We start from the raw sequence: 11,760 nt of genomic DNA, 5'->3' as shown, positions 1-11,760 counted from the left end.
AGCCCTCTGACTGACTATTATTTCATTAATGATAATGAGTAATGGTAATAACAAATTATTAAACTATTGTAGCCAAAACGAGGCAAGTGGAGAATCTTATTCAAAAATAAAGTACCAAGGAATAAAAATTAAAATCGTATACATTACACCCAAACACCGCAACGCTCGAGTTTCAAACATACGAGTAACTAGCTTTACTGAACTTTCTGAGTAAATTGAGGGCGCAATTGCAAATGACGGTGCTTAGCGAAATTTGATTGGCTAAATTTATGGCAGCCATCTTGGATGGTACACACACACAGTTCTGCGTATTTCGAACATCGAATACATTGCGGTTAGCGCTCTAGTATTCTTATTATATCTCTATGGCAATTACTCCGTTCCTTGTGGAGTATTGCTAGTCTGCTGCTAATTAAGCAAAAAAAATATTCACATTTAGCAGATACTCATTAAGTGAAGCGAGACAAACGTAGATGTGTAAAATCCTTAAAATTGTTGCTGCACCTCATGATTTCTTAAGAAATAAAAATGCTAACACATTCCTTGTTTTTATTTTAGAGAGAAGCGATTGCGATATGAGACATCTCTCAGAATGCGAAGGTGATGACGATGTTTTCATCAAAGAAAAATCACCTGTAAAAGCAGAGAAAAGAAAAATAAAATCTGATGAGAAAACTTTTAAAAAGAAGAAAAACAAGGAACTTAAAAAAATGAAAAAGGAGGAATTGAAAGAAAAGCTCAAGTTCTTCAGTAAGAAATCTGATCGCAGAGAATCAGATGGAAGTAAAAGCCCCGGAGATGGCAGCAAATCAAAATCGAAGAAGAAAAATAAAAAATTTAAACTGAAGAAACAGATTTCAAAGGAAAACCGAAAGGAAGAGTCCAGAAAACGAAATAAAACGAAAAAGAAGCAGAAATGTGAACCACATGATATAACTGAGGGTGCGCAATCTCTATTTGTTACCCCGTTTGTCGATAGTAGTGACACGGTAGATTCCGTTACTGACGGAGAAAATCTAGACATGCAGATCTTTCCCGAGGTCATAGCTAGTGATAGTGACGACAACTTTTCTGACAGCAGTACGGAGGATCCAGAAATGAAACTCATGCTAGCCCAAAGTAAACGTAGACACTACAGTGTTCAAACCTCGTCAAAGAAGAACGACGGTATGTATCTCAGCCGAAGTTCTTTTACATTCGGCCGCCCTCTATATACCTATTTTTTTTATCATTATTTAAATACTAAAAATAATTATTATGAATAACAACAATATTTATTATGATGATTATTGTTATTATTTAAGTAATAACAATAATTATCGTAATAACTGTAATTTTTTTGGCGTATAGTGCAAAGTGGGTGTGTGCAATTCAATATCTATTACGTTTCTCGTACCACATTATAAAATGAGTGGTTAAGTTTATTTTGATATTGTATTATTTATAATTCCAGTTTTATTTCTAATTCCAGTATTATTATTGCTTTCACTGATTGTTTCTTCAGTTAATTGAATGATTACCATCGCTTCATCTTCACGACCTGATCTGTAGTATATCTACGGTTCAGTTAATGCATTCATTTTTTTTATTGGTTTTAACTATTAACTTGTTGCTCAACTAGTTTCATATCTTATTATAGGCTATCAACGACAGTTGTGGCAGTGGTCAGGGAAGAGCACGCAGCGCAGGGGTATTAAGGGAAAAGCCAAGAAATTGTTCTACAAAGCAATTTCACGAGGAGAAGAGATTGTAAGGGTAAGTGCTTCAATAGGCCTATATATCTCGTTTACGATTCAGTTTGTATTCAAATGTGTGCTGATTATGTATGATCATATACAATTATTTTAATTTATATAAGTGATGTTTGCAAGTATTAAGGAACTTTTCTCAACCGTATAAGAATGGAGAAAGAGTGGAGTATGGTACCCCAAGACAACTAATTTTCGATCTAGTGTCTCTATCATGGTCAAGTATTTCTAAACAAAATCTCACACAACCCCCCACCCCCACTCCGCTCAGTGCTGGCACTTTGCAATCCCCCTACCAGTACTTTTGTCTAGATCCGTGCCTGTTGTAATCTATTATTTATTCATATATTTTATTTATATACCAAATTTAACAAGCTTGGACCCATGGTTACAACGTCCGTGTAATATTTCATTTTAATTATGCCTAGGTTGGAGAGTGCGCAGTTTTTCTTTCAACTGGACGCGCTCATCTGCCCTATATCGGCCGAATCGAAAGCATATGGGAATCGTGGGGAGGAAATATGGTAGTTCGCGTGAAATGGTTCTATCATCCTGAAGAAACTAAAGGAGGACGCCGACCCCATGATGGCAAGGTAGGCAGCCATGACGAGGTATCAAACTCTTTTATTTTGTATGTTCATTTACTTTAAAGTTCATTTATTTATATCTACTATCGTCATATTCATTTCATTTCATTATATTTATCAGATTTACCTCCTCCTAAACAATTTCTTTCGTTAATCACTGCCTCATTTCTTTCTATTTTATGTGTAATTTCTTTTTTTATGTTTGAAAAAATATATATGTGTCGGCTAAACTGGTGGAAGCCACTGTGTGCGCTGATCCGTGTCGATCTCTTGGTCTCGGATTCAATTCACTGTTATTTTGAAGGAGTTATTTTAACTCCAAAGGAGTTATTCTGTAACTAAAAAAAGGTACAGAATAACTCCTTTCGAGTTAAAATAACTCCTTCAAAATAACTCCTTCAAAATAACAGTGTTCTCATTACTGCACTCCTTGTATTTCAGCTAGAGGGCTGAAATGCAAGTTACGATAGCGCACTGTCTCTTGGATGAGACGTTTAAGCCGTTGGTCCCGTGTACATTATGACCCATGTGCACGTTAAAAATGCAGTACACTCTTCTGAAAACAGTAGGGAATTGTCCCCCGATGTATTGCCTAATCCAGCAGAATGACTCCACTGGAAATTAATCTTCTTCAGACTTTCGTGGGTTATTCTTGGTGTTTACACCGAAGAAATCCATCCATGCATCCAAGTTATGATGGGAGATTTTATAGTTTGAACTGGTTTTAAATGTGAATGTACCTGGGCAATTCTTTGAAAATTATTTTTGGATTTGTTGTTTCTTCGCTTTGTAGATGGCGCTGTATTTGTCTCCGCATGTTGACGAGAACGATGTGCAGACGATCTCACACAAATGCGAGGTGCTGTCGGTGGACGAATACAACCAAAGAACCAAGAAGATCAGCGGGAAGTGTAAAGAAGATATGTATTACTTAGCTGGAACGTACGACCCAACTAATGGCCATTTGGTTCCAGTATCACAGATGGAGAACTTTAAATAAACAAATCTTGAGTTAGCAAATTGTAAACCGAGTTTTTTTTTCACATTGATAGGCTCTACTTGTTAATGCATTGTACCACAGTCCCTATATATGGTCTGTGATTGTACGAACGCAACATAAAGACTGGAAATGTGATATAAAGCAGAAATTAGAGATATGAAAACGTGCGAAGATGTATTTTTGTGTGTTTAGTGTTACGATATGTGACAAAGAAGTAGAGAGCCGTTACTGTTAATGGTGATATTATGCAATGGGGACTGACAATATGCGATGAGATGTTGTACGTATTAACTGAACCATGGTCTAATGTAGTTTAAGATTGTTAAATTAAGTAATTACCAATTATCACATTATAAACTAAGAAATATATCATAGGATTGTATATAATATATAATTATATACATATATATATATATGTATATACACACATATATATATATATATGTATATATATATATATATATATATATATATATATATATGCGTAATTATATATGGTGTATACTACTTAATGTGTATATATTATATATGGTACTTTATTCTTTAATATCATTATTATGCACAACGAAACAAATCCGTGTATAGCCAAGGTCCATAAAATTTCTATCAGATGATATGGCGATAGTTCGTGTGATTAAAGAATATGTTAGTAATATTTTTGTTTCCATTACATCGAGAAAATAAGTGCATTGCTTGTCTATATATATATTCATGTCGTAGGCCTATTAGTTTTATTTGTATTTTTATTTGTTTAAAGTATATATTTTTTTTACTGTTTTAGGTTCTGCGTATTGTTGTTATCAACTTTGAGATAAATGTGAAAAAAAACTGTCCAGAATGCACTGGGTGGTTATTATATAACTTTTTTTTCTTCTAATGCTTTAAACTTATGATAATCAATTAACAATTAATTAATGTTTAATTTTTAAAATAATTACACTACTAGCGGTGTCTTTTCATGTTATCCATGAAGTACTTTTTGATTTTAGCATGTTTACCAAATCTGCTTTATCATTCCACAAAAGAAACAAACACTTCAAATGCTAATTTCTCCGTCATTGTATTTTAGACGAAAAAAATTAGATAGTCGCACCGTTGTTTTAAACCTCAATATTATGACACACCCATTTTTAAATTTGGAATTCAGTGTTTCAATGAAACTGAACGTATTTTCTTCTCTCAAAGAGGCGAGGGATGTACTAGTATTAGACACAGAAAGTAATGTGCTTTTGTTAATTTTATATTTTTACAGTAGATGTTTTACGAAGTGTATAATTTTGTTGTGGAACTATACAAAATATAAGTCTATTGAATAGGATATTATTATTTAATTATTACGTTTTATTTTCCTTTTTGATACAAAATTCCCTTGAGTAAATTGGTAACGGTATTCATCCTGACCAGTGTCTTAATCTTCATACTCCTTGTAAATTTCCCGAATTTTTCCGTAGGGTGTATAAAATATATGTATATAGTTGTAAGGAAATATAAAGATTATTAAAGAGAATTATGGAACGTTGCTGTTTCATTTTGCTAACTGTTACTGGTTTGAACCTTGTCACCAAACGGTGGCTATTTTAATATGTTTGTCAGTCTGCACTACTAGACCAAACCTTGATTACGTCATCATTGTTTTTACGCACAGTGCATAAGCCAACACTTTTTAGTGCATTAATACCTACCGAAGAAAATCGTCGGGGCTCGCAAAAATCCCGATGATGTCATCAATTAGTCATTAGTCTGTTATCTAACCGGTAAATGCAGTTTATCGCAAAATAATGAGAAAACGTTTTTGTGACATTTAAAACGTTTATTTGAACCTTTTTTGTTTTATTGTAAATCTTTATTTATTTTTTGGATCGTGGGATAAACAAAGAATCGTAATGTCAAGGTTTGAAGGAAGATATGTGTTGTATTCAAAGTACATCCATAAAGGCCAACTCAGACAGCGTCGGCCGACGCAGCCTGACGCGTTTTGTTGTCGCGTCGGGTCTGTGTGTGTTGAACGCAGACGCGATGGTGTGCGTCGGGGGCAGTCGCGTAGTAGAATATTAAACGTGTTTAATATTTCCAAGATATTTCTCACGACGGCTTAAGACTGTCCACGACGATAAATCGGGTCGGGCTGCGTCGGCCGACGCTGTCTGAGTTGTCCTTAAGATAGACGTTGAAAATAAGGACATGGATGAGAAACAGAGTATTTTATAAGTGAAGAATTTAATACGCATTGATATAATTATAGTTTGTACATTGTAAAGAGATTGTTTTTAAGTTCATGAGAACACAGTATTCGTTGTTTGTTGTAAATAAAATGCTATTTTGAAATCTGGCTACTGTTCACTCTGATTTATTGAAGTCGAAAATTTACAAAATTTATTTAAATTCATGGTTTTCAACCCCGGAACTAACAACAAAATTTGGCCCTCGAGATATTATAATTTTTTTTTTGTTAAATCATTGAAAATTGACTAATTATTTGTTGGGCTCAAGAACAACTGACTACCGGAGAAAGCCATGTCATGACAGCATCTTTGACTGGACTCAAAAAGTGTGCCTTCAATGTTAGGCTATCATTGCAGAAGCATCTTCAGGAAAATCAGTGCACGTCGTTTTACCATCGAGAGAATGAAAAACGAGGAAATTTGATCTGAAAAAAGAAACATATTCTATTAATCATCTACTCCGTCTCTTCATGTTAAATCATGTGGACATGTGTTTGTAAGGAACATGACAATAATCGTCTTTTTAATAATATAATGGTGTTTTCGAGTTGTGGGGTGTGTTAGAGAATGTTTTGTATACAGTAGATATATAAGTATACTCCAACAAAACCAGAGATTCCTCTGCCCAACACTGAGTATGTGCTCAAGATTTGAAGAACTACTTTGAGGGAGCCATGTTAGATCATGTAGACAGGTCTGTTTTATAAGGAACATGCATTTTTTTGTAATAAAATGGTGTTTGCGAGATATGGGAAAACATTGAGAATATTGTGTGCATATTACTCCAGCAAACCCAGACTCCTCTGCCGAGACTGGGTATGTGCTCAAGACGTAAAGAATACTTTGAGGGATTTATATCATAGTGTGTGGCCATTTACAGAATGCAACAATTCAAGGAAAATTTGCGTGCAATTACAATGGGGCTGATTTAGTCTGCGGCCCTGTCCCACGTTCATCCATCCACCGGGACGGGCGAAGCGCTCTTTGATGTGCCCTGCAAGCGATGGGTACTGTGTGTGATTGATGTAATAGTTTGCTTATTATAGTACAAGTGATACTTCTAATTATATAGCACTTTACGCAACAGGACGGGAAGACGGGTGGACGGTGGCTTTGTGCTCATCATTAGAGCGTGAAGACCACAGTAAACAATAGGGTGCCGAATTGCCGTTCTCGACGGATCCCCGTACTCTTGCGTAGAGTGCCTAATGGTCGATATTGACTAACTGCAAATTCTGCTAATGAATGATTCCAAGATGAGGATGACATGTAGTTGTAAAGGGTTTCTATTGTATAGTTGTGAATGACGACAGGGCTCGTTTTAGTTGCCATATTAAATTTCATCCTCCACAGTGGCTCACATGAAGAATAAATGTACTTCACTATAAGCCTAAGCCTTAACTTAAAAATTGAACGGCTACATACTAGGGTGGTTCAGTCAATGAGAGATGACCAATAATGATGGAATTATTGAAGAGAGTTAAAAAAATAGGTCACACTTCAGCGTTACAGAGCAAATTCTGTTTGCAAAATTCTAAGGACCGGATGGATGTCTTGATTACTTTAAGTTTCTAGAAAAGCTTCAATATACCAGCGATAATAGTTTCGGGTTTAATGCATGGAGCCTACTGTCAGGAAAAATTTATTTGTGGCTTTGTGTGTTTTCTGTCGATTGTAATTACACGTTAAATGAATGCATTATCTTTTTTATTCCACCTGCATTGTCACCGTTGTTCGAATCTCCTTAAGTAACTTGTGGTACGTCAGAATAGGTAAGAGATGTACGAGACCTAAATGTTGGTCCGATTGTGCACCTACCTCTGAATTAGATGTCTTCTGAGAGGCAGGTGGTTTCTGAGGACAATTTTTTGGAACGTTAAAAAACGTGTGCGGTGCGAGAATTTTGGGCATGAAGTCAGCCAATGTGATTGATTCCAGCATCATACCTAATGGAATTAAGGATACGATTTGTTGAAAATGAATTATTAAAATGTCTTGAAATCAAAATCGAGAAAAGCAATACTAGATACCATACAATTATGAATTATTATATTGGAATGTCGCACTCATGCAATGTATATTAGTTTCAACATATGATTAAGAAGTACTTTCTAGAAAAGTCTGAACCAAGTTGCAAAAAGACAAAGAAATGTGTTTACAGAGCAAAGACCTATCACATGGGTACAGATTATTTTTAATGTATACATCAAAGATACTAGTATCTTTGGTATACATTAAGGAAATAATTCAGCAAACGCAACAAACGCAAAACGTTACCGTAATACTAATGTTGTGAATAATATTGTGGTTGGGTTATGTCGGAAAACGTTAACAACAACAACAACGTTTGCAAATTTATTTATAATTAGAAATTATGTTATTTGTTTTATAAAAATAAAAAGGTTTTGAACACCAAACTGCTACGCTACCATAACTTAAAATTGTTCATGTTAGCTGGAAAAGAACAGAAGAAAATGGCATACCATCTGTATTATAGGAATATATAGTTAAGTCGATTGGAATACAAGTATTGGTGACTGTCATGCTGGCGTTCATGCCTCCGTTTATTGTGTAGCGCCATTGATCTGCCTGCAAGACTCCCCCTATAACCATTTCTCCAATGTACGTTGCATTATCTTGTAAAATGAAAAAGTTAAGCATAGATGTAATTCAAATAGGCCTATATCTAATCCAGAACATCATTTGGCATACTATAGCTCATTCATTAGAATAATAATATTTATATAATATTTATATATATATATTATATATATAATATATATATATTCCCGCCAGAGGCATTTTATTACACAATTTCTTTATTCATTTATTTACATGACTACATTCGTTGAGAGCTATGCTACACGATGTATTATTATGTCCTTTATTCGAACACTGTATTTACCTTTCATTGATGATTTATATATATATAAATATATTATATATATATATATATACTGCTACTAACTACTACCAACCTGGAATGCATGGAGAACTCATGTTTCTGTCAACAGCTTCTGCGGTGCAATTTTTGTCAGTAATTACCCATCTTATCGACTGCAGGAGAGGGAATAATGAACATGGTCAATATATTTGGGTTATTATTATTATTATTATTATTATTATTATTATTATTATTATTATTATTATCATCATCATCATCATCATTTTTTGTGATAATAATAATAGTAATATCATTATTATTTATTGCTGATGAAACATTAGGCATTAAATAAAAGATACAATATGGACTAATGGAACTTAACAATAAAGCTTAACAACTGACCAATCCTAACAGGGCCAAGAACACGCGCGTGTCTTACAAACACACGTGTTGTCCACAAACGCGCGTGTACTGTCGATTTGTGGGAGCTCCAACAATCCAAGGGGCGCGGAAATGTCCATTGTAATATATTCATACCTTCTTGTAATCGGTAATAGTATGCTGAGTGACAGGAAATGTTCCCACTGACGTTGTAACGTTTATATTACTGATGGTTGCGTCCCTCTTGTTGGTATAGTCGTACGCGTACGTGGATATCCCCTTTGATAAAGTACCAACAGCCGTGGTTGTATTTAAGCCGCCAACATTCGCTATTGTCAGACCTGAAATTTTAAATTTTACTCATTATTTTGCCAAATAACGAACATCTTAATTCACTATCCTAATTTTATATGATAAACAGGAGTCAGATACCAATAATGGTTTTCCTATCCCGTTATAAATGAATTAACACACATAATTAATTAATACTATTAATACTATTATTATTATTATTATTATTATTATTATTATTATTATTATTATTATTATTATTATTATTATTTATATTGTAAACCGAAATGAAAGATGGGTGCCTGGTTTTTTACAGCAGATTTGGGTGATTGGTATGGGGTAAGGACACATAGTTTTTATATATTGAACAACGTAATCATGTGGTTAATTATGTCACAAGAGATCGAAAATCAACCCAAAAACATCACTATACTGTCATTAATGGTTTTCCTATCCCGTTATAAATGAATTAACACATTGTGTGGTCAGGTGTCTCTCAACATGTCTCGGAAGTAGTTCAGTGGTGTGAAGACCCCCAAGAGTAATTCTAATTTAATGGATTCACAAGCTTACCGTATTTAATCCGTTTAAACAAATAATTATATTTGTTTGTGTTTTTCTCCTAGACTAGGGTGTGGGAAGCTCTCAGAAAACAGGGGACACATAAAAAATTCCTATATAAATATAAACTATACTACTAGTTTTAATGCTTTTGAATTAACTACGTGAATTTGCAAAATATCTTCACCAATGGTTTGGTGTCTAATATATAATTTTCTTTAATCTTATTTGTTCGGTGTGTGTCATCGGCGTCTACAATTTACAAAAAAAGAGGAGAATAAAACAACAACTGACAATTAACATAAACAAATACAATCAAAGGAAGAAACCCACATTTTACGATCAGTCCCAACAATAAAGCGGCAAGAAGTTATAATAAATTACAAGAGCAGTTTTAACCAAGGGTGGCGCCAGCGGGAGAAAAGGGGAGGGGGGCCATGCCCCTTCCCCCCCCCCCCCACCTGGGGAGAAAAACTACAAAAAAAAATTATATGTATTTTCCACATATTTGTAGACTCTAAAATCGATTAAAATAAGCGTTTCAATCCCCTAAATTGTCCAAATGTTGGGGGACTTCGCCCCCTGGACCACTTTCAGGACATTTTAAGCGACGTTAGACCACGCCCACTTGCTTTCGTTTGGGAACATTCCCCTTCGTCTTGGCATTGGCTTCCCGTCGGGGACCTCGGACCCCCGTCGGGCAAATCCTGGCGCCACCTCTGGTTTTAACAAAAAATAAATGGTTCTCAGCCTCAGTTGAACATTTCGCTGGTGATTAATGACACAGTTTTAGTACTTAATCGAGTGTTTCTTGAATGGTACTTTACCTGAGGAACCTTGGTACTGTTTTGGCAAGCAGCACTTATTTTGGCCCCACGCTAATACATATACCGAACACAACAACACAACTACCTTCAACGACATCTCGCCTCCTCTGGAAACCTGAATTGTATTGGACAGAATCAGTAAATTATGATCAAGTAGATTTTGGTTCCAAACTCTACAATAACAGTAATTGATTATAAGCGTAGGCCTATTATTAAGCAAATAGAATCTTTATCAAAACCTGTTGTGCAGTTCGCAGAGATAAGACCATGGACCATGCTATCATACTGGGTGATGAAAATATCACAGCGCAGTGGTGGATCCAGGAATTTTAAATATAAGGTGTGGGGATGGACTTTCACTGATGGAGGGTCCTAAATTTAAATATAATTTTCTTCCTTTTTCCCTTTTTATGATTTCGAAAACTTTAGGGGGCGGGCAGGCTTCCAATCCTCTTCAAGTGAGCGAATATATATGCAAAGCTGACGTGACCATGGACGTGTGTGTATTAATTTGACCCATGTGTCTTTGTTAAATATTGATCTTTCTAGTTAAGTTTGCAATTTATCACAAACATTGAAACCATCCCTACTTTCGTCACCCTCTTGAAATACCAGCAGTACGATAGCGGAGCCAACAAGTGGAAAGGTCATGATTGGTTATGGTGCAGTATCAGTCCTATACGACTGGGTCGAGGGTAATATTTAATTTAAATTTTCATTCATTTGGCAGGGTTGTTAGGAACCTGAATTTGTAACGTTTTTACTTCTGAAAAATCAAGTAATCAAGTAAGTCATGTAAGTCAAATAAGTTAAATATGTTATAACTTCCAAGGAGATAGAATTTTCGCCGATTTATGAACATTTTAATACAAAAAAAGACGAGAAACAACAAGTTAAAACAATTTTAAAATAGCAAGAGTAAAAAATTCCATGATCAATACAAAAACTTAAAAATATGATTTATATTATCAACTGGTTGTTGTTGTAACTGGAATTATTATTAATATTTATTTTATTTTATTTTATTCCTGTAGGCAAATGGCCAAGGATTAACAACAGATAGTTAACTACTCCTTTACATGACAAACATAAACACATGATCCTTTTCATAAACAAGTATCATATCAGACTTTAGGGGAGTAGTTGTTTTGGTCGTGAGAAAAAATCCTGTTGCCGTGACATTAATTGAACTATGACTGAACCTAGGACCCAGGGATTCGAAATCAAGCTAACCACCAAGCTATTCAACTCCACTCCTA

At 34.8% G+C, this 11,760-nt stretch overlaps 2 protein-coding genes across 2 annotated transcripts in view; one reads left to right on the top strand and one right to left on the bottom strand.

Annotated features, from left to right (window-relative positions):
* LOC117117580 overlaps positions 1-5,664 on the top strand; it is a gene marked incomplete in the record, with an annotated part of 57,208 nt that extends 51,544 nt beyond the window's left edge. Inside the window, 4 exon segments of the mRNA XM_033261926.1 lie at positions 559-1,167; positions 1,640-1,755; positions 2,177-2,341; positions 3,129-5,664. Coding sequence (XP_033117817.1) covers positions 559-1,167; positions 1,640-1,755; positions 2,177-2,341; positions 3,129-3,335 — 1,097 coding nt within the window.
* Positions 5,534-10,730, bottom strand: LOC117117581. The gene is made up of 6 exons (XM_033261927.1): positions 10,502-10,730; positions 8,979-9,163; positions 8,536-8,614; positions 8,041-8,193; positions 7,376-7,503; positions 5,534-5,982 (listed from the first exon to the last, which is right to left on the bottom strand). The coding sequence occupies exons 1-6, from the start codon at positions 10,596-10,598 to the stop codon at positions 5,947-5,949; spliced, it is 678 nt and encodes a 225-aa protein (XP_033117818.1). The 5' UTR covers positions 10,599-10,730; the 3' UTR covers positions 5,534-5,946.
* Positions 10,731-11,760: the final 1,030 nt, after the last annotated feature.

The sequence above is a fragment of the Anneissia japonica genome, unplaced genomic scaffold (genome assembly GCF_011630105.1).
Source record: "Anneissia japonica isolate Jap-2015-1 unplaced genomic scaffold, ASM1163010v1 scaffold287857_len828801_cov194, whole genome shotgun sequence".
Taxonomy (NCBI): Eukaryota; Metazoa; Echinodermata; class Crinoidea; order Comatulida; family Comatulidae; genus Anneissia; species Anneissia japonica.
This window is presented reverse-complemented; position numbering and strand designations above follow the sequence as displayed.